Source organism: Zea mays, chromosome 5 (genome assembly GCF_902167145.1).
Source record: "Zea mays cultivar B73 chromosome 5, Zm-B73-REFERENCE-NAM-5.0, whole genome shotgun sequence".
Taxonomy (NCBI): Eukaryota; Viridiplantae; Streptophyta; class Magnoliopsida; order Poales; family Poaceae; genus Zea; species Zea mays.
Genome location: NC_050100.1, coordinates 98,751,711 through 98,775,583, shown reverse-complemented (window position 1 = coordinate 98,775,583; position 23,873 = coordinate 98,751,711). Strand labels below are relative to the sequence as shown.

General features: G+C 45.7%; 1 protein-coding gene across 1 annotated transcript; it reads left to right on the top strand.

Moving 5' to 3' along the window:
- Positions 1 to 11,729: 11,729 nt before the first annotated feature.
- On the top strand, positions 11,730 to 22,988 carry LOC103628355 (zealexin A1 synthase). Its single transcript, XM_008648571.2, has 4 exons — positions 11,730 to 12,138; positions 13,807 to 14,215; positions 20,915 to 21,899; positions 21,979 to 22,988. The coding sequence occupies exons 1-4, from the start codon at positions 11,730 to 11,732 to the stop codon at positions 22,597 to 22,599; spliced, it is 2,424 nt and encodes an 807-aa protein (XP_008646793.1). The 3' UTR covers positions 22,600 to 22,988.
- The last annotated feature ends 885 nt before the right edge of the window (positions 22,989 to 23,873 follow it).

Here is a 23,873-nt window from a genome sequence, read left to right as displayed (position 1 = left end):
CTACTTTGGAGTCTCTTCACCTTTACTAGGTGGTATTTTAGCTCTGCATTCCCTTAGGAACGACTTTGGAGCTTCTTCACCTTTACTAGGTGGCATTTTAGCTCTGCATCCCCTTAGAAAAGACTTTGGAGCTTCTTCACCTTTACTAGGTGGCATTTTAGCTCTGCATTCCCTTAGTAACGACTTTGGAGCCTTTTTAGCTTTTTTGTTACACTCAATGGTGTAACCTCAGATTTATTATAAAGTGTCGAAGGTTGCACCTCCTTAAATTGTTTTTAAGGCAAAATATAAAGCAAAGGGAATAGAAATTACATTAGACGTGCATCAAATTCATGATCCAGCCCCTTTGTTGCTTCAGTAAATATGCCTGGACTCTGGAATAGTGTTGTTGACTATTCGAGCTTCGGACTCTTCTCTTGCATCACGCTGCTATTGAACTTGACATTGCCTCTGAGGCTACTGATTGGGAGATGAAGTTGGAATTGATGCAGGTGGTTGAGGTAAGACCCACCTAGCTGGAGAATGAATTGCCGAAGCAACCGAAGGTGTAGGTTGTGGAAATGGCTGTTGGTTACAAACATACTGATGAGGGAATCACTTCTATACATATAATGAATGGACCGATAACACGATCTCGTGCACGACAGCTAAATCTCCAGGTACGTTCTACCCTAGTCAATTGTGTTTCAGAGCTTACGCTTGGGGCCATGGATGTTTTGATGATTAGGTACCTTGGAGAGGACCAGCAAGGACTTGGGAAAGGCCAAGGTGTTGAGGAGGAGCAGCAAGGGCAGCCACAACAGGAAGGAGATCAAGTCCGACTCGACTATGACTCCATCTCGGGTTCCAGGACCAGTCTGCACTAAAATGGACGCCCAGGATGCATCCGGACTCTGATTGCGACGGACTTGATATGGTTGGAAAGATAAGGAGATTATCCAACCAACCCAACTAGTTCTACCTTAAAATTCATCCGGAGTCAATGGGAATCGTCGAAATAATTCAGCATTCAGATTCTATTTTGGTGCTGCGACACCGTCTGTTGGGCCGTTGGGCCGTGTATCGCGTCGAAGCCCATTAGGGGCGAGTCCAGGGGTCACGCACGCCCTAATACTCTATTTATTCAGCAACCGCCGCCACATTAGGTTTTGGGTTTTTGCTTAGATTAATTCTGTCATCGAACAGTGTCGTCGTCATCGGTTTGTGAGACCCCATCCCGTAATCAATACAATTTTGGTTGCGTTTCTTTCCTGTTCTTGCTTGTGTTCTTGATTGCGCTTGCAGGGATAAGCCTTCGTGGCGAGGTCATTCGTGTGTCACGAGTGATAACCAACGGAGCCGTGGTGTAGTGCTTGCGAGAAACCGTTCGCTCAGAGCCTTGGATCATCAACGACGAGATCTCCACTCAATCAAGTTATCGTATCTCACGGAAGATCGGGCCGCGTCTTCTATCTATTGGTATCATATTTCCAGGTTGCCCGTGATGTATAATCCTACCTTTAGATTAGTTTTGTTTCGTCCCATAGTCCACAAAAAGCCAAAAAAATAATTACGATCAGTTTATTGCGACCTAAAACCATCGCCTTAGCCTTTGCACAATTCAGTTTTAGATTCCGCAGTTCTGAGTTCGAGTTCTAGGTTGAGTTTGGTTGCTGGTTTAGATTTGTTTTGGTTCAGTTTGATTGTGTCCATCTGCTTCCATCCTACAAAACCGACCATATCTACAAAACAGATCCTATCTCTAAAACCGACCCTATCCACAAGACAGATCCTATCTCTAAAACCAACCCTATCCACAAAACAGATCCTGTATCTAAACCGACCATATCCACAAAACAAATCTTATCTCTAAAACCGACCCTATCCATAAAATAGATCATATCTCTACAACCGACCCTATCCACAAAATACATCCTATCTCTAAAACCGACCCTATCCAAAAAAAACCGAACCCCCACCCTTCCAACACCTCGCCAGAAACCCTGATTCGGAGTCCAAACTTAAAACAGGCATAACTTTCGCCTCGGAACTCGAATCAGGCCCATTTTTTTCAAATCGCACAGAAATAAATTTTGCATCCGATTCTTTCCGGCACCACCGGATTCGCTGTTTTTAAAATTCCCAAATTTGTCTTGGAAATAGGACTTCTCATTTTCCAAACATTCATTCCGATTTTAGGGCAAACTTGCAGAAATTCCAGAGGACGCGTCATTGCACAAAAAAATCTGAAACTTGGTGTGTTATCTTCTTATGTGCTGCTGCAAAATAGAAAAATATAAAAAAAAATATTTGAAAAAAAAAATCGCAAAAAAAAGAAGGGTAGCACATAACCAGAAACACCAGTGTTCTGTGCACCTCTGTGATTATTTTGCCCCAAGCCTGTTTTCTTGCTGCACCCATATACTTGTACCTCCTTTCTTGTGCCTTGGTCCAACTATTCAATTACATTTTCTAGGCCAGCAACTAGAACAAGTACTTGGAATACTTATTCAGCATTGCTATCTGTTACTGACTTGTGTGCTACATATATATATATTTAGTCAGCCTTCCCAGAACTCCAGCTTTCTCTCGAGCAGAACAGGTACTCCTTTGCAATCACATCCACGCTCGTTGGACAGTCACACCGGTCACCGTTTTCCACCTGCAGTGCTGGTAAGAACGTTGTAAGAGCGAGGTAAGATGCTTCATAATTTGTATTCCACCACCATCGCCACCCTGAGAGATAGTTGTAGGGTTCACATTGTTTGCTGCCTTTTTGTCTCTGTTTTGTGCTAACAATGACAGGACCAAAGAATCAAATGGACAAGGACAAGGGGCCTAATCTTATCGACGATGATTTTCTCTCAGCTGGAATTGAAGGAGATGATGCGCGCGATGACTGAAGCTTTTAAAAAATACCAGGACTCTGCGGTGACATCCTATGAGCAGCTTGATCGACGAGTTGTTGAACTTGTTAGACGCATGGACGTACTGGAGGCTCGTCCCCCACCACCAACTTCAGCCCCAGCTCACTCTTCTGTGGACGACGACGACGACGATGACAATGATGTTTATGCACCGCTGCGACAACGCCTCACACGTAATCGACAAGGTATGGGAGGTAATGGTAGACGTCGTCATCATAATCCTGAACCAGACCACGATCCATTTGCTAAGATTAAGTTCTCTATTCCACTGTTCATGGGTTCTTATGATGCTGAAGCTTACTTAGACTGAGAGATGACGGTAGAACAAAAATTTAATTCCCATCTTGTTCCTGAGCAGCATAGGGTTAGACAAGCCACTAGTGAATTTAGAGATTTTGCTATAATTTTGTGGAATGAACTTGTTAACACATGTGCTGCACCACAAACATGGAATGCATTAAAAGAGGAGATGCGAGCTCGCTTTGTTCCCCTTCTTATAGACGTGATCTTCAAAAAATTGCAACGCTTAGATCAGGGAGACATGTTGGTACAGGAATACTACCAAGAGCTTCAGAAAGGTATGCTACGATGTGGGGTAGTTGAGGATCCGGAGGATCAAATGGTTAGGTTTTATGGGGGATTGAGGCGGGAGATTCAGGATATTGTTGATTATAAAGAATATCATTCTATACAACGCTTGTTCCATCTTTCTATGTTGGCAGAAAAAGAATTGCAGGGTCGTTAATAGCGGTGGAGCAGCACTTTCGCGCCACACCAGCCACCGGTGCGAGCCAAGGCGTCATCCTCTTCGGGCGTACGGACGTCCACATCTTCCTCCACCAGCGGCACACGTAGCACCGCACCTTCGGCATCACAGGGACACGACAACAGCAAGTCCTTGGTGCCTTCGACTGTTGCAGCAAAACCTGCAACGACCACCTCTTCCACAGGCCGCTCCTCCGACATCAAGTGCCACCGCTGCCAGGGACTTGGCCATATTCAGCGAGATTGCCCCAGCAAACGGGCATACATTTCTACTAGTGATGGTGGGTATGTTAGTGCTTCTGATGTGGAAGATGAAGATACTATTGGAGCTAACATTGCAGAGACTTATGATGGTGATGAAGAGGTTCTTGGTACAACAGCGACCGAGACCTATAAGGCCTTGATTGTGCAACGAGCTTTGAGTGCCACGGCTAGTGACGACGACAACAAACAGCGCCACAACCTCATCAACATGTTCCTCATCGTCAAGGACTGTCGTGTATATACCATCATTGATGGTGATAGCTGCAGCAACTTGGTGAACGTTGAGGTGGTCAAGAAGCTTGGCTTGACCACACGACATCATCCCCACCCTTATCACATTCAATGGTTTAACAACAGCGGTAAGTTCAAGGTAACAAAAACAACAAGGGTGCATTTTTCTATTGGCTCTTACCATGACTTTGCTGATTTCGATGTGGTGAGTATGGATGCTTGCTCTCTTTTACTGGGACGTCCTTGGGAGTTTGATACTGATGCTATTCACCATGGTAGATCTAATAAATATACTTTCATGCATAAGGGAAAGAAAATTGTGTTGCTTCCTATGACTCCCACTGAAATGGTCCACTTTGAACATGAGAAAAAGACTAATGCTAAGTAAAAAGGTGTTTTGAACTCTGAAAATCAGCAACCTATTAAGTTAAAAACTCCTACTTTGATAGCCACTAAATCTGATCTTGATGAGTTACATGCCTCTGTTGGACTTTGCTATGCCTTAGTGTGCAAAAATGTTTTCTATTCCATTGATGATACGTCTATTGCTTTGCCACCAGCTATTGCTAACCTTTTGCAAGAGTATATGGATGTGTTTCCCTCTGAGATACCCCCTGGATTACCACCTGAGTTGCCTCCAGATTTTTTGGTTAGTTCCATCTTTAACATTTCAGATTTGAAGCCATATATGGGTGACGAAGATGAGATCGAGTCGAGGACGACTCCAATTCAAGAGGAGGAGGATGATGATGACATCACTTCTATACATACAATGAATGGACCGATAACACGATCTCGTGCACGATAGCTAAATCTCTAGGTACGTTCTACCCTAGTCAATTGTGTTTCAGACTTACGCTTTGGGCCATGGATGTTTTGATGATTAGGTACCTTGGAGAGGACCAGCAAGCACTTGGGAAAGGCCAAGGTGTTGAGGAGGAGGAGCAAGGGCGGCCACAATAGGAAGGAGATCAAGTCCAACTCGGCTGCGACTCCATCCAGGACCAGTCTGCACTAAAATGAACGCCCAGGATGCATCCGGACTCCAATTGCGACAGACTTGATATGGTTGGAAAGATAAGGAGATTATCTAACCAACCCAACTGGTTCTACCTTAAAATTCGTCTGGAGTCAATGGGAATCATCGAAACAATTCAGCGTTCAGATTCTGTTTTGGTGCTGCGACACCGTCTGTTCGGTCGTTGGGCCGTGTATCGCGTCGAAGCCCATTAGAGGCGAGTCCAGGGGTCACGCAAGCCCTAATACTCTATTTATTCAGCAGCCGCCACCATATTAGGTTTCGGGTTTTTGCTTAGATCAATTCTGTCATCGAACAATGTCGCCGTCATCGGTTTGTGAGACCCCATCCCGTAATCAATACAATTTTGGTTGCGTTTCTTTCCTGTTCTTGCTTGTGTTCTTAATTGCGCTTGCAGGGATAAGCCATCGTGGCAAGGTCATTCGTGTGTCATGGGTGATAACCAACGGAGCTGTGGTGTAGTGATTGCGAGGAACCGTTCGCTCGGAGCCTTGGATCATCAACGTCGAGATCTCCACTCAATCAAGTTATCGTATCTCACGGAAGGTCGGGTTGCGTCTTCTATCACATACTCTGGGATGTATGGAGAGCCGCACGAAGCAGTGTGAAGAACTTGCTTCGGCTGGTTCTCCCGTGCTTCGGCCTCAGCTATCTCCTTCTATTTTTGTATCGTAACTTGGCAAGTTCTTGTTGTATGTCCCTTTTCCTCTCCGCAAAACATGTAGAACAGTCTTCTTGGTTGGGAGTTGTATCTCCTTCCAAAGCTTCGTCCTCCTCTGCCTCTTGGGGCTAGTGGTCTGAAGGAGCCCTGTTGCGCCCCTATTGACTGGGAGCTGCTCTGCTACCCTTGATTATGATTGTTTTTGTCTTCACTTTGACTGGGGTTGTGGATTGTTCTCACGTGCCTTTGATGAAACCTTCCCCCAAGGACCCTGGTTATCTCAGAGTATCTATAGGCTTCTTCCCTTCTTAGGCTACTTTGGGAACCTCAAATCCCCTTCGGGATTGAAGGGGATTGAGATGGAAATGGACTAATTTCCTCTCCAATCCCCTTCAATCCCGAAGGGGATTTGTGTATCCAAACTAGCCCTTGTTGAAAATCATTATCATCTCTAATATACTCATCCATTTTTTGTAGAAGCTCCTCTAGGGTTTGAGGGGGTTTTCTGGCAAAATACTATGCCGTTAGGCCTAGGCGAATTCCCTTGATCATTGCCTCAATGTAAATTTCATTTGCCTGGGCTCTGAGACGTAAGAACCTTCAGACATATGCCTGCAAATATTCCACATGGTCTTGTGCGCACTGGATCAAGCTTAAGCAGTCACTGGCTTCGTCTAAAATCCTGAAAGCTGGTGATCAACATGTCCTTTAGTTTCTGCCATGATGTAATTGTTCCTGGCCTGAGAGAGGAATACCAGGTTTGAGCAACACTCCTGAGTACCATGACGAAGGATTTTGCCATGATAGCCGTGTTGGCACCATAGGACGATATGGTTGCTTTGTAGCTCATAAAAAATTGCTTCGGGTCTGAGTGGCCATCATACTTGGGTAGTTGGGGTGGCTTGTACGAAGGTGGCCATGGCACAGCCTGCATCTCTGTAGCTATGGGATAAGCATCGTCAAAAGAAATGTTGTCATGATGAAAATCATCGTACCATATTCGTGGTTGGGGCCCTCCTGACGAAGGTCTCTCTGTTGTGGCTTATGCCCTTGCTCAGTATCTTGTGCGATATGTCCATTTCCTCGGCTGCTTCGCCAATCTTCTTTTGCAGCTGAGCCAGCCGAAGCATCTTCTCCCTTCTCTTTTCCACCTATTGATGTATGGTTCTAGGTTGCTGATCTCTTGATCTAGCTCTTCATCTTGTGGAGTTGGGCTAGTGGCCTTCCTCTTCTAGCTTTGGGCCTCCCTTAAAATGATTCAGTCTTGATTGGTGTCCAGGGGAGCAAGATTAGCCCCTGGTGTTGTTGTCTTCTTCGAAGGCATGATGAAGGTGGTCGTAGAGTTCACCGGAGGTGGACGCCAATGTTGGTCACTCGTTCTCAATTGCTATACACAATAAAAACAAGGCAACACAATATTAAAAGAGATAGTCAGCCTTCGTCTTCAAGCAGTAATCCCTTCGGGATAACTCCTTCGAAGACTAAGACTATGATTTTACCGAGTGAATTGTGATTTATTATTACAAGTAAGTGAATGTATAAAATATATTAAGTTTGAACATGACAACTACTCTTACATATCAATAGCATATTTCTTCTCCTTCGTACATTAAATTTATAAACATACCTTCGGCTCTAGAAAATGGTTTAGAGCGAAAGTGAAGTGAGAAGAAGGTTACACGCAACTATTGTTCGACCCTCCAAAAAGGTACTTTATGAGGGGCACTATTCATCTATTTATAGGGAATCGTACAACTTCATATGATATTACATTTATGCCCTCAGAGATTACACATAGGGTTTACAAAATAATACAGGGACGACATTGTCTTTTGCCTTCAGCGTTTAGGATGACACCTTCTCCTTGCATCATCTTCTTGTGGTGTTATGACGAAGCTACCTTCGTTACCCTTCCATCGTTCCGCATCGAAGCTATTCTAGTTCTGAAGCTCCTGTAATACTTGGCTACATGCTAATAACAAATGGTTAGCTGTGTTTTTGAGGTCCTTCAAAAGATGAAGGCCCCCAACAGGAGGCTCCGTAGATGTGTCTAGCAGTTTACCCAAAATTTACACAAAATGCACGGTGTCGCCCATAGTACCACATGGCGGTCTTTTCATCGCCACACAGTATCAACTATCGATCTCCTTGTTTCCAATCCACTTCTTCCTTCCCCCCTCAAAACCCGGCGGCGGCGTTTGAGCTAGAGAACGTGGCCACCTCCACCCCCTTCGTCCGGCTACTAGGACAAAGGTAATAGCCAAGAAGCGCCGACATTGTTCGAATTCAACCCTTGCTACAAAAGGCGCCACCGGCAGGGGAGATCTGAGAAGACCCAACGACACGCACAACAGCGGTGATAGCAGTCCAACCAAGGTTCTCAAGCGTAGGCTTAATACTCGATACCATGCAAGGTGATTCCATCCTCCTCCTCCCCTGGTCCATAGTTTAGATGGCAAATTAGTTGGTTTCTTCCTCGTATGTTCGAACGATATGTTTGGTTTGGCCCTACAGACATTTTCGTTTGGGTGGATCTGTGCGTATCCGATCATATTGATGACATATACATCATCTTCCCCTCCATTTCTCAGATCTGAGCCACACTCATTAGCTGCCACCACCACAACAAGTCTACCTACACCCATGCATGGACTGCTCAAGTTGTTGTTCAAATATTGTTAGCAAATTGCGCACATAATTTGACTCCATACACAAATTACTTAGATCTGAGCCAGAATGTTAAGCTGAACCTTGAACTTTTAAATGATTTATCACATCCACAGACAAGTTATCCCTCCCCCTACCACAACAATTTATCCTAGACTAATGCAAGGGCTGCTAATGTTTATGTTGTTTTATTTGTGCTAATCTTCGCATATAATTTAAGATGAACCACATGTGCATGGTTTGAGCAGCAAAGATAATCTGTTGTTGACAATCCCGGGTAGTAATTCTAAATGAATCTGGTATGACCACCCAAGATAATGTGGTACTACCTCCTTGGATCATCTCTTCTTTTAATATAATTATTTTTTGTTTACAACAAGTTCAATGTTTTATGAATACAAATCTTTCTGTTCTTTTACTACAAATACAAATAAATGAACCAATTAATTTTATTCTTTGTTTATGCCCAGTTCTGAAGCTCAGTAGCTTCCCTGCCAGAACCATGTCCAACACACCATACGACACCCTAAAATGGGTTGTCCATGAGATGGAGGTCATGCTGCTGCCATTCACAAGAATGTGCCCAATCCATCTCAAGAAGTTGTTGACAACCAAGTTGTGCCAGATTTACTAGCTCAGATCCTAGAGCTCGCTGATTGGATCGACAAGGTCTTCAGTGAAAGCAACAATGTTGTCAAAAACTTCAAACCTTACCAGTACACAGAACTGACAAGCAAAGACGAATGTGTTGTCGGTGTTTTGTATCCGACCGCACACCCGAGGTTACCCTTGTGGTGTTTTTGGGTAGGACGGCGTCGCAGATTGTGACTCGATGGTTCGTGTTGTAGCACGAGGAGGGAAACACACAAGCTTGAACAGGTTCAGACCGCTTTGAGAGACGTAATACCCTACTTCCTGTGTGTAACACCATGTCCAATCCCTGGAACAGCGGTACTTACTCCTGGCAGCTCTCTAGGATCATATATCATCCCCATAGACCAACACGAGTCTTTTGTGCGCACTTTGTCCTCACTCATGCACACCCGAGAAAACTTCCCGGTTGGTCACCCATCCCAAATTGCTCCAAGCCAAGCATGCTTAACTTGGAGGTTCTTTCGAGATAGGCTTCCAAAGAAGAAGATGCACCTTGTTTGTATGGATACTCTATTAATTCTATTAAGCTCTGGGCCAGGATATCACAATTCATCCCCTTAGAAGACCGACGTCCTAGTTGGTCAACTCCAATCCAGGAACCTCCCCTCTTAGTCACGTCTGTGTCTAGTGTCGTCATATGCCATGCCATGTGACCACTCTGGGCCCACATGCGCCATGCGCCATATACCCGAACCCCTAACCCACACACACATGTAAAACCTTGAGGGTCGGCTCTGATACCACTTGTAACACCCCGTCCAATCCTTGGACCGGCGGTACTTACTCCTGACAGCTCGCTAGGATCATATATTGTCCCCACAAACCAACACAAGTCTTTTGTATGCACTTTTCCTCACTCATGCGCACCCGAGAAAACTTCTCGATCGGTCACCCATCCCAAATTGCTCCAAGCCAAACACGCTTAACTTGGAGGTTCTTTCGAGATAGACTTCCGAAAAAGAAGATGCACCTTGTTGGTATAGATACTCTATTAATTCTATTAAGCCTTGGGTCAGGACATCACTATCCTAGGGGCCAGGATATCACACTGTGGTGGTTTTCTGTGTTTGGGTGAGTTTACAAGATGTGACTACTAGAATGGTGGGTTGTTGATGAGATGAAAATGGTAGGGGTGCCTCCTGGCCTTATATACACAACCAGAGAGAGCTCCCCCGCACAAGTGTTGATTACAACCTCCTTGCTTATGCCCTAATTTGTAGCGAACAATCTTCCTTTATCCTAGGGAAATCTGGTGCTCCCGCACCCGAGTTATCGCCGGTGGTTTAGGATGTCGAGTGGGTGCAACAAACCCGGCATGACATATTCACGCTTACACAACGGCTAACTTGGACGTGGGCCTCTTTCGCATCTGGACCAGCTCGCTTCTGCTGATTCCTTTTATCCGGCCCACAGCGGGACACCTCAGGAGGGCGCCTGTTGTGTGGCTATGGACGAATTTTTGCACTCGTGTGGACCCGAGGGATATCCATCCCCCACAAGCCTCTGACCTTTAAATTGATTTTGAAATAATCCATTCAAAGGTCTTCATCGCTCGTTTTTGAGTTCAGCGTTTTTTCTTGAGATTTCATGACTTCGGTGCACCCATTGGGTGTAGCCCCCGAGCATTGATTTGATTTTGAAATAATCAACTCAAAGGTCTTCATTGCATGCTTTTCAGTTTAGCATGCGTCTCCAAAATTTCACGTCTCAGTTGGGTGCACCAAAGGTGCACCCAATGGGTGTAGCCCCCGAGCTTTGATTTTATTTTGAAATAATCAACTCAAAGGTCTTCATTGCACGCTTTAGAGTTTAGCATTCTTTTCTAAAATTTCACGACTATGGGTGTAGCCCCCGAGCTTTGTTTTGATTTTGAAATAATCAACTCAAAGGTCTTCATTGCTTTGCTTTCAAAATGATTTTGGAGTAGCTCGGTGGTGACATCTTTCCATACCCTGCTTGGTTTAGAGTCACTCTGATCGGACCCCTTGATGAATTGGAGCTCGGTCGGTTGAACCCAAACCAGAGGGAGCCTGGCTGGACGGCACTCGATCGAAGACTTCAATGCTTCTGCTGATTGGACTTATGCTTGGTGGAGTATGGACTTCCTCCAGTTTGACCAATCTCCCCCTTTGTTGTTGTGTATTCATTGTGTATATGTTGTCTGTCTTGTTGCTTCAGAAAATCTCAAAAAATCCGGATGGTACACCCAATGGGTACCCGATGGGTGTCTATCCAGTGAAAGGTGACCATCGTCTTGTCTTGAAATAGTAAAATGATACGACGGGGAGGTGTAACGTTGCGTTTGAGTGGTTGACTGTGATTCCATCCGATGCCGTGTTATATGAAACGGTGCCAGCCGCCTGACCCATTTCTTGGAGAGTTGAGACGCTATTGAAGTCTTGTGACTGTTCGGTGAACGGGCGGAAAATGAATGGTCGTCTCCTGGCTTCTTTAAATAGCCCACTCGCCCCGGTTGCCTTTGTCACTTGCACTTGCTAACTCGTCTTCTCTCCCTCTTTTTTCCCCTCCACCCTCGAGAACAATGGCCGAAGGCAAAGGAGGCAAGGGGAAGTGTCACTCGTCGGAGGGGAAACATAAGCTCCTTCCGAGTCCCCCATCTGAGGATTTTGGGGACTCAGAGTTCTCTGAGGAGGAATTCTCCTCGGGGGACTACGGCTCGCCGACCCCGACATACCCTGCGACGTCGTCTGATGACTCGGACGATTCTAAGGGGTTATCGATGGCGGAGCGGGCCTACATCTGGTCCGTCGAGCGCGTGGGGCTCGGGGGATCAGATGACTTGGGGGAGGACTCCTTGGAGAACTCCTCGAAGCAAGAGGAGGACTCCGAGGAGGGCGGCGACAGCGGCAGTGAGGGTGACGATGACGGCGAGGGCGAAGGCGACAACGATGGAGGCGATGGCGATGACGGTGAGGGCGACAACACCGATGGTAAGATGCCACCGGCATAATTAGTAGTATAATTTAGTTGTAGATGTAGTAGTATGAGTTATAGTAGTAGTTTATTAGTAGTAGAAAAAGGATATCAAGGTCGGCTTATAATGAGTCGGGTCTTATTTCCTTTTGTAATGTTCTTCTACCAGTTGATTAAAATCCGAACGTTGCCTATATGTTGTTGTATAGTTTGTGCATTTGCTTGACGAATTGATTCCAGTGAACTCGATTGACAACTTTAGCTTTCGAAAACACTCAAGTGTACTCGACCGGATACATTGTCCGACCCATTCTACTCTTGTTATGCCGAAAACAAGTCCGAGCTACCAGCCTGTCACGTTGCGCTTGACTTAATGCGCTCGCTTATATCTTCGTCAACGGTTTCTTGGTGCATGAACCCTAACTTTGTTTCTCCTCCGCTGCATTCTAGCCTCTCGAACTCCCACTCTTTGTCGCGCTGTTCTTGAGCTTTTTGCCTGCATGATCGCGATGGCGCCCAGGAAGAGAAAACAGGGTGCTGCCATGCCAGACATCCCTCCGATTGATCCCAACAGACAACTTCCTTTCTATGGTAACAATGCTTCCGTTATTTCTTGAACTGACCTTCTCCACCTCGTCGAAGTCGGTGTTCTGCCGTCCAAAGAGTTATGCTCCTTGTGGATCTGGCGGGGAATTACCGTCACGATAGAGGATACTCACGAGGCGGTTATTTTCATGCTTTCTTCATCCGAGGATTAACTCTGCCAGTTTCTCCCTTCTTCTGTGGCCTCCTTGATTTTTATTCTCTCAATCTTACGCATCTGAATAGCAACTTTGTGCTTCAAATTGTCGTGTTCGTTCACCTATGTGAATCCTTCCTCGGAATTTTCCACACTTTGGCCTATGGAAATACGTTTACCATTGTCGGCCTGGAATAGCTAGGGGAAGCATCAGCTAGTTGGAGGTGCCAGTTTGGAGCTTCGCCAAGGTAGGAAATCTGAATACCTTGACATTCCATTGAAGGATAGTACCAAGGGATGGCATTTCGAGTGGTTTAACATGGAGAATCATCACAAATCGCTACCCGCACACTCTAGGAGACAACCCGACGTCTGAACACCTAGTTGGACAGAGGTCCCGACTGATTCGGAGCTTGTTGAGGCCAAGATTTTGCTTGTTGAGATATCTGCACTGAAGAACAGAGGCCTGACTGTTGAAGTCGTCATTGTCAACTTCATTTTTAAGAACACTCAACCTTGAAGGATGGAGTCTACCCGGTTTATTTGTACACAGGGGTGAACGACCCTTCTCGAGTTACCAATAAGTAGATATCTAAGGAGAACGTACTGAGTCGAGTTGATTTGATGTTGAGGGGTAAAATTTTGAACGTCGGTGCTCCTCCTTCATACTCTGCCTGGAATCTTCCCTCGATGGTAAGTGCTAGCATGTAAGAGTTTATGTATTGCCATATGTAGTGCTCTTAATGTGTAATCTCATTATCGTAGAGGCCTTTTTTAGAGTTCGTGTCCAATCCACCTGTTCAAGACGGGAGCCTAGGCCATAGAGTGCGACCTTCTTCGAATGAGATTGAGGCCCTCATCACTATGCATAGGGGTTTTCCTAAAGAGGAGAGACAGACCCACTTCTAGACGCAGTCTATTGCTAATGATGCTGAGGTGAACACAGTTCTGAATGTACTAGTTGGAGAGTCATCTAGGTCTGCTCGAGTTGAGTCTGCGGATGCTGTTATCGGGCGTGTGTGCGATGGACAGAAAAGAATTTGCAGCCCTGGTAGCGCTCGTCGCAAGCGGACACGCTGGGTAGGCTCCTTGGCCATGTCCACCGAGACGAAGAGGAGAAAAGGAAAGCTTTGGCGCTCATCCGGCTTAGAACTGGAGGCTGACTCCACTTCTCCAGACCTTGGTAATGACGTGGCGAATGTCGATCTTGAAGATGACGTTGAGAGTTGCGGTGGCACTAGAGTTAGTAGGTATGTTTTGGAGGAAGAGGAGGATGAAGAGGATGTGCCCTCCTTGGTTCACAGGAATCGTCGCAGCAAGGCCAGCAACGATGTCCCAGACCAAGCCGTCTTAGGGTTGGTTAGCTTCTAGGGAATGACAATGTCCGCCTGTTGGTCACTTGTTCTCGGATGCTATAAATCAAGAACAAGGCAACACAATTGTTAATGGTTAGAGACCTTCATCCTTTGAAGCATTATTTCCTCTCGGATATAATGATCTTCAGACGAAGGTCATGAAGGATACACCTTCATCATCTTATCATATAAACATGAATATAAATAAGACAATAAAGGAATACAAATAAATGAAGATAATAATTGTTATATGCCAACGATTCATTTATTATTATCATCATTGAACATTTATAAGCATTAACAATATTGATATTACAATGATACCTTTGGCTTGACAGAAGGTGAGAGAGCGTGAAGGGCCCGAGAGTGATTACAATTCAGCGTGAACAGTACATGGGTACTATTCATCTATTTATAGGGACAGGACGCAGCCCGGACAAAATTACATCCATGTCCCTGATAACTAATTATAATCATAATACAGACTATCAGGGACTATACAGTCTTTTCCTCTTTAAGTCGGTATCGTCCTTCGTCTTTAGCATGACACCAAGCTGAAGCTCTTTCAATCGTAGCTTCGGCTTACATCTTCATGTCACGACTGCTTTCATACTGTCCTGCCGAAGGTGTTTTTGCTTAGAGGACCTTCGGCGAAGAAGAAGGCCCCCCAATCGTTTTTTGTAACGAGCTCGATCCGCGAAAAACACGAAGGCTTCAGAATGCCGAAGGTCCAAAAAACACCTTCCCTGAGCTTGTTGCCGAGAAACGATTATAATATTCCAGGCGCCGGACGGTCCACCGTTCAACGAGTGCGAGCGGCCTGGCGGTTCACCTTCCCCCCTGTAGCACTATATAAACAGACGGGTTGGTGAGGAGTTACCACAACATTCATTACCATTGCACTGTCGTGCTATTAAAAAACTTAACCATAGCTGAAGCTTTCTGCATTGCGCTTTCGAGCGAACGCTTCATCACTTGAGATTAGCTTCGTCAAAAAGTGAAAACATTGAAATGGCCAGAGTGTGATCAACTGCTAGAGTGTCTCGTGAGATAGACGAGGCCGAAGTAATTGAGACGGCACCAATATAAGAGGTGATGAGGCAATCAGGTCTTGTTGTGCCAGAAAAGTATGTTGCCAAAGATACTTTGACTACTGAAGCTGAGCAAATCACAGTTGCAGAGGGTTATTTACACTTCCTAAACTAGACCTATTTAGATAGAGCTTATCCACTTCACCAGGGGCGAACTGGTCTAACTCCTAGGTTTTTTATCTGACGGCCACATGCTCCACACAAAGTTGCTTCGCCTTAACACACCCTTCGTTGTGATGCCATGTGTCGCCACCGGTTCCCTCCGAAACCGCCGCCGCTGAGTTTTGAGGCCCAAACTCAGCAAAACCCGCTATTCGTAGCACTGGGTGGTTTTAAGGCCCAAACCACCAAACCTGTCGTGAGTACCGCACCGCATGCGTGTCCTCCATGACCAGACATGTGTACCACCAGTCCTCGACTGCACCTGCAACACGATCCACACCACTACGTCCTCACGTGAGTGTGTGTCCCAGGTGTCAGCAACCATGACTAGTCACCCGACTGCTCTAGTCTGTGAGTCAAGACCCAACACTCCCCCTTCACCACCCTTCACCGCTCCCGGTCCATCAGCACGAGCCTGCATGACCTTCACCTCAGCCGTCGACCACCGTCACTATGCTCCACACCTGCACACCACAAGCCGACTGACATGGTTGCACAAGTATAATCTCACACTCTAGTCTGTCCACTGACTACCCTAGAGTGCTAACCATTGACAAACCACAAGGAATAAGTCAACCTTGTGTTTGCATAAACGTGTAACCAGTTGAGCGGTTTAGGGTCGTCCTCAAGCTCCAAAGGATTGCGGTCAGTGCCTGCGACCATTGTTGGCTGAGTTGTTTAATGTGGGTGAAGACCCAGTACTGAGGCCTTGCAAGATCATTCTGTTAACTTGCTCAATCTATACGGATGTGGTATTTGTCACAGAACTTTAGGAACCTTTTCCCGATGAACTGTGTATCGTTGTCCGTTATGATTGTGTTACCCCGAAGCCGGTCATTTAGAATGATGTGTTAGTTTGGTGGAATAATTTGCATGACTATGAGAAACCACAAACTTGGACAAACGTGAAAGCACTTATGAGGGAACAATTTATTTATATGGATGATACTAAAAATAATTTGAGTAATTCTAATGATGTCATGCCTTTAGATAAATCTGAGTTGCCTTGGTTACAAGAGGATTGTCTTGTTGTTCCTTGTGATAAAGAATAATTGTGTAATGATAATACTATTATTTCTATGCCACAACTAGAGAACAAACTTGATGTTGTTGCTTCTGATCCTATTAATTGTGCCAAAATTAGAACATTCAATCCTACAACTAGTGTGCATGATGAGCTGAAGTTGTTATCTTCTTTAAATACTTTGGGCTATATTGAATTTGATGTTCTATGTAATCTAAATAATTTATAGGAGAAACTTTCTTTTAGTGCTGATTTGCCATGGTTATCTAAACATACATATCATGTTATTGGAAGATATAATTAGAAACGAAAATATATGGTACATCGAGTATATATTTGTTCAAATATGAAATTTCCTTTTGTCATGAAACAATATGACCAATTAGAGGGCTATGTTAAAGCTAACCATATCACGTTTAGTTCCACTTGTCGTTCTTTGTATGTTTTACAACAACAGGGTTAACTTCGAGAAGGGGAGCAAGGTTGGACGATATCAAGCACTACATTAACACATTTTGCAGGCACCAACGACTTTGAGTCAAGGACGACTCAAAACCAAGAAGGGAAGAATGATGAGTACATGAACGTCAACTATATTATCAAGGCCTAATCAATCATAGAGTCTCAAGCTCGAGGGGATTTCAAGTCCAGTTTGATAAATGAGGGCTATCCACCGATCGAACTCCGGTTTCTCTGTTGTGTTCGTGGCGATCCTCTACGTGCACTTGGACAACATCAACCCAATGAGGTGGCCCCATCTGCCAGCGCCCAAAAACGCTTCCTCTGTGCGTGGAATCTGGGGGAGGGGAGGTTGGACGAGCGACCCCACCTGGCGGTGCCTGGGTTAGGTAGATGGGCAGCACGTGAGTGGGCTGGGCGGGTGACTGTGGTGTGGGCCCTGCTGCTCAGTGAAACACAACATATTGGGGAAAAGAAAAGTTGAGGGAGAACATGGGCTGGTGTGTACAAGTGTGGGGGTGAGGTCTACTGGGCCGGGTGGGATTTAGCCTAGAACGGGTTTTATTCTTTTCTCTTTTCTTTTCTTTTTCAGATTTTAGTTTCCTTTTTCAAGTTTCTATTTTGAATTGCACAGAGAACCAACATGGGATGCAAGTCATGTTTATTTTATATATTAATTATTTATTTAGGCAAATGCTTCAATTATGAATACACACCTTTATTCATTCTAGAAACTTATTATCATTAGATGTATATAAAAGTACATCCAAACTGAATATTAATTACTTATCTAATTTAGGAGAAGCTAATATAAAATCTTTATCAAGGATTACTTTAATTCATAAAAGAATGTTCTCTATAGTTCTTTAAGGGGATAATCTAATCTAATAAATTGACATTGTTTCTATTTTCTTATTTTTTTTATAACATTGTTTTGGTATTCTTATTTGTTTTAGAAAGGGTGAATTCCAAAGTATAATTCTTCGTTAGGGACATTCTACTTTGGTTCTTTTTAGAAAAAAAAATACTAATTTTAAAACCGGGATTCTGGGTGTTCCTGTTACACAAGGGCGGTTGCGGCATTGATTGTTCAGTGGAGGCGTGCAAGGGTAATCACGGGGACTGGCGCAGCACCTGAGAGATGATAAAAAAATACCGACCGTCGGATTTCGATTGATTAAGAGAGAAGGTAGATGAAGCGATCTAGAGCGTTGATTTTAATGTTGAGATTTGGCTGAGGGGTAATTTGTTGTATGTATTGATGTTTTAACTGATTTATATAGGGTATAAATATAGATATATATTTGGTCAATTCTGATTTTTCGTGAAGCGTGGAGTGTCGCCATTTGTGATTTGTGTCGCTGTTCACCCGGTATTGTAGCTGCCAAATGGCGTCAAATCAGATTAAAGCGTGGCCTGGGTTTCGCGGAACGGCGCCGTCGCCGTCGCCGTCGCCGGGATTCCTCCTCACCCCAGCCGGCCGCGCATGGACCGCGTGCTGTGGCGTGGTGCACGTCATCGGTTGCGGCGTTCTCGCACGTCTGTAGCTAACCAAGGCTTCGCAGAGTTTATCCGGTAGGCTGGCCGGCTGGCCGGCCAGCACTTGAATTTGGATACGTGTACGCATTTAGGTCCATGCGTCATCAGGTCAGGTGTTAGCTTGAGGCCGGAGCGAAGACGACACCGACTAGCCACGCATTTGGCCACTGCGTGTGGCAACTGCACGGCGGCGCAGCCGCTGCTCACGTCATCGGAGGCGGAATTTGCGTGGGTGTAACGAGCGGCGACCAGGGCAGCATGCAGCTAGACGACGTGACTATAGCATCGCGCAGGCTGCAATGCCAAAGCAGCATCTTGTATGGACGATGGCAATGCCGAGTTGCCTACCACACATCGCTATATATAAGTCGCTACCATGGGAATCGGGAAATAATCCACACCGAAAGCAACTCTGTTCTTAGATAGATTTTATTTAAATGAGAATTTATTCAAATATAAATATATTTTTACTTTTGAATTATTAATATATATATTTAAAGTATCGATGTTTTGTCTAACAAAGAGCTGCAAGGTGTATCGTCACAAAACCAACTTGACTTAAAAGCAAGGTTGTTCTTCCTACGGATTAAAGACAGTTGTTCGGACTCTGCAGCTGCAATCTATAGAGATAAAACACTATAGAAAATAGAAGTCGTTTCATATTAAAGCTAAGTGAATAATTTGGGTTTGAGTCTCCCTCTCGAGGGTCAGAGGCTTAGCGCTGGACTGAGCTCACGTGAGTGGGAGAGAGACGACACACAAAAAAACTCATGTATTATATTAGTAGAGAGATGTTTAAAAGGCTCTCAAACCGGTTCCGGCTACAGCTGGAGTTCTCACAAAAAGTACCAAAAAACAGCTCCCAAGAAAAACATTTAGAAGTCGAAATCATTTTTTAAAAAAAATTGGCTCTTAGGGGCTCCTTATGTCACTCCTCGTCCCCGCCAACGCCCATGGCCCAACCTAGAGATGGCAATGGGTACCCACGACCCGATACCCGATGGGTATTTACTCCATTAGGGCTACTTTAGGAACCTCAAATCCCCTTCGGGATTGAAGGGGATTGAGATGGAAATGGACTAATTTCCTCTCCAATCCTCTTCAATCCCGAAGGGGATTTGAGTATCCAAACTAGCCCTTAGAGTATAAATGTGGGTTAAATATTCCACTCATGGGTATGTTATTGGGCAAAAATCTCCACCCAATAGGTAAACAGGTATTAGAACGTTCCGCCTTCACCCATACCCGTTAACCCGTGGGTATAGAATACTCAATATAAAGTTAGCCAAGCATAAATTTGGACTTTAGTCATCCATTTTTTTACTATTTAACAACCTTTTAGGCCATAATGTTATAGAAGGCTTAACGACAATTTAATGACCATGTAATAGAACATGTAATGTGCCATGTAGTACTATCCTAGTGTTACTACTTTATCCAATTATCTTTGGTGTGTTGAATGGATGGTTAAATCATACTAGAAATTTTGTAATGGTATTTAGATAGATATACTTGAAATTTGTATGATATAATATTTTGTAGATGTTTAATTTTTGTAGTTACGGGTGACCCGATGGGTGACCCATACCCACATGGGTATATATGAGTATGGGGTAAATTCATACCCACCAGTGTATATGGGTGAGCCGATGGGGTTATTTTTTGTGTCATGGGTATAGATATGAGGTAGTAATACCCGGTGAGAATTTACCCATTGCCATCTCTAGCCCAACCTCTGCCGTCCTAAGTCGGACATCGCCGGCCTGCGCCTGACGTCGCCTCCCCGTCCAACGCCAACCATCGTGTCCCACGCCTCATAAAGTTAGACATTAATAACATCATATTTTATAATAATTTTATCATCAATATTTATAATATTTTATGAACATAAATTGTTTACGCATTATTTGGATCGTGCAAATGGCTAGATAGGAGAATTAGACATTTATTACTTATACATCAAATAATAATATAGAAAGAGTTGTTTTATCAAACGATTTGTTAAAAATACACTGCTATGGAAGAGCTGCTTCTCAAGAGGAGCTAGAGCCTGAGGCAATTTTAGAGGAGCTTGCAGAACGAAGCTCGGCACCAGCTAGTACGTACTGCGCATGGAGCAAGCTCTTGGGCCAATACTCCCCAAAAAGCTAGCCTGAAAGGGGTTGCACCCTCAACCATATAAACCATGCTTTTCCATTCTCACCAGACAATGTGGGACTATTCCCAACAATCTCCCCCTCACACATTGTCTGGTGAGAATGGAAAAGCATGGTTTATATGGTTGAGGGTGCAACCCCTTTCAAGCTAGCCTAATAGGGGTTGCCACCCTCAACCATATAAACCATGCTTTTTGGGGGGAGTGTTGGCCCAAAAGACCTAAAGCCCGCTGCTATACGTGCGGGCGCGTGTGTCGCGGCCCGACAGCCTGGGTGGGCACGCCGTGTGTGCGGGGGCGGTCCAGACGGACACGTCGTGTGTCGGCGGTCCAGTTCCAACACAAGCGTCCCACTATCTGTGCCTCTTCCTGGCTCTGATCCTACCGCTCCTGCTCCTCAGGCTACTCAGGGGGCGCCGCAGCGACAGCGGCGTCCGGCTGCCGCCCGGCCCATGGCGGCTGCCGGTGATCGGCAGCCTACACCACCTCGTGGGCAAGCCGCTGGTGCACCGCGCGTTCGCCGACCTCGCGCGCCGTCTGGACGCGCCGCTCATGTACCTCAGGCTCGGCGAGGTCCCCGTCGTGGTGGCCACGTCCCGGGACGCCGCGCGCGAGGTCCTGCGGACGAACGACGTCACGTTCGCCACGCGGCCGTGGAGCCCCACGATGAAGATCATGATGCAGGACGGGCTGGGCATGGTGTTCGCGCCCTACGGCGACCACTGGCGCCAGCTCCGGAAGATCAGCATCCTGGAGCTGCTCAGCGCCCGCCGCGTCCAGTCGTTTCGCCACGTCCGGGAGGACGAGGTGGCGCGCCTCGTCGCCGCAGTCGCCGCCACCGCACCAGGCCAGCCCGTCAACGTCAGCCACCGGATCGCCGTGCTCGTCGCCGATTCGGCGGTGCGCGCCATGATCGGGGACAGGTTCAGCAGGCGGGACGAGTTCTTGGTGTCGCTCGAGGAGGGGCTCAAGCTCGTCTCCGGGTTCAGCCTAGGCGACCTATTCCCGTCATCGCCGTTTATGAACTTCCTCAGCGGGACGGCACGGCGAGCGCATGCGAACCATAGGAAGAACTTTGAGCTCATGGAATGCGCCATCAAGCAGCACGAGGAAAGGAGAGCCCAAGCGGCGGTGAACGGCGCTGCTGTCCAGGAGGAGGAAGCAGAGGACCTAGTGGACGTGCTCTTGAGGATACAAAAGGATGGCGGCCTCGACATGCCTCTCACAATGGGAATAATCAAAGCCGTTATACTTGTAAGTACATAACAAGAGTTTATCATGTTTGTTTTCATTTTAATTTGTTTATCATGCATGTTCTTGCATATATATACAGGACTTGTTCAGCGCTGGAAGTGAGACATCAGCAACTACACTGAACTGGGCAATGGCGGAGCTTATGAGGTGCCCGGATGTGATGAAGAAAGCACAAGCCGAGCTACGCGACAGCCTCAATGGTAAGCCGAAAGTGACCGAAGATGACTTGGTAGAGATGAAATACTTGAAGCTCATCATCAAGGAAACGTTGAGGCTGCATCCAGCGGCGCCATTGCTTGTGCCAAGGGAAGCAAGGGACTCATGCAAGATCCTTGGGTACGACGTGCCAAAGGGCACCACGGTGTTCGTGAACGCGTGGGCCATTGGCAGGGATCCTGAGTATTGGGATGATGCTGAAGAGTTTAAGCCTGAGCGATTTGAGTGTGGCACGGTCGACTTCAAGGGCATGGACTTTGAGTACATACCGTTTGGTGCCGGTAGAAGGATATGCCCTGGGATGGTGTTTGCACAGGCCAATATAGAGCTCGCGCTGGCTGCGCTGCTCTACCACTTCGACTGGAAGCTCGAAGAGGGGCTGGAGCCAAGTGAGCTGGACATGACTGAGGACATAGGCCTCACTGTTCGAAAGAAGAACGACATGCTTTTGCATCCCAGCGTTAGAGTGCCCCATAAATATTGATGACTAAATGGACCAGCACTAAGCATGACAAATCTAGCATGGCCAAGCACCGCATTATGTTAACTAATAGTTTCTGTGTCGGCATGGACCAGTGCATAGCGTCGTGTTTAGGTTACTACCTAAATCTCTAGTGTCGGTTGAAACACGACACGATTAAGAAGCAGGCACTATTGAGTCGGATTATATGATAAAGTTGTAATAATTTTTAGACTTGAATAATAGATTTGTAACTTAAATAAACTCAGAAGGACTCTTTTTTTCTATCTATCTAGAGTTTTCTAATGAGGTGTGAGTGTTTTGATAGGTTTTAAATGAGGTTGTCATTGCAATTAATAGCTTAGTTAATGTATATTTGATGCCTATCTGTATCAGAATAATTTTTATTCGTTTATGGTGCCTAAACAGGCATGAGCACTACGTGCTTACTGTGTCTATAGTGCCAGCACGATAAAGTTAATGCACTGTCTCCGCTGACGTTCAGACATTAGTGTCGTGCCGACACGGCATAGTTATTTGGTCGTGCCGGATAGTGTTGTGTCTAATCGTGCTTGTGTCGAATTAGTTAAGGTCGCCCATTTAGCCATGAGTACCCATGAATAAGCACCATTGTTGTCTGCAACATTATATATTTGTGTATATGATTCATATATGTGTTGAGCACCAAATGTAACATCTAAGCGACCAGACGGTCCGATCATGTGGCCCAGACGATTCTGACCTCAGACGGTTCGGCTTGTCAACGGTCCATGATCTAATTAATTTGGGCTAGAGTCCTTATCTTGTGCATAATTATCCTAAAAATGTGTCTAGACCTCTTCCTATATATATGAAGGGGCACAACCGATTGAATCATCCAACAATTGAACCATAATCCAGTTTTATCTTATTTACTTTATGCACCAGCTTTAGGAGTAAATCTAGCCTTAGTTGTAGCCTCTCAACCTCCAATCTTTGCCTCTCTCCGAATCCATGTCATCAATAAGAGCTTTGGGTGGCCTGCCGACACCAAAGCAACCATAAGATCCTTCCTTCTAGATAGGGTCCCTCTCGGAAGGCGAGATCTTGGATCTTCATGAAGCTCTGTGTCCCATCGCGGATGGTTCGCCACTCACCCGCGAACGGTCCGCGCGCCAGCATAGGAGGAGCACATCTCTCTGCGTAGTCATGGACGGTCTGGCTGCCCAACGCGGATGGTTCGTGCTCCCATAGAGAGGACCCTAAGGCCCAGCATGTGACGCACAGGCTCTAGGGTTCGTTTGGTGTTTGTCCCAAAA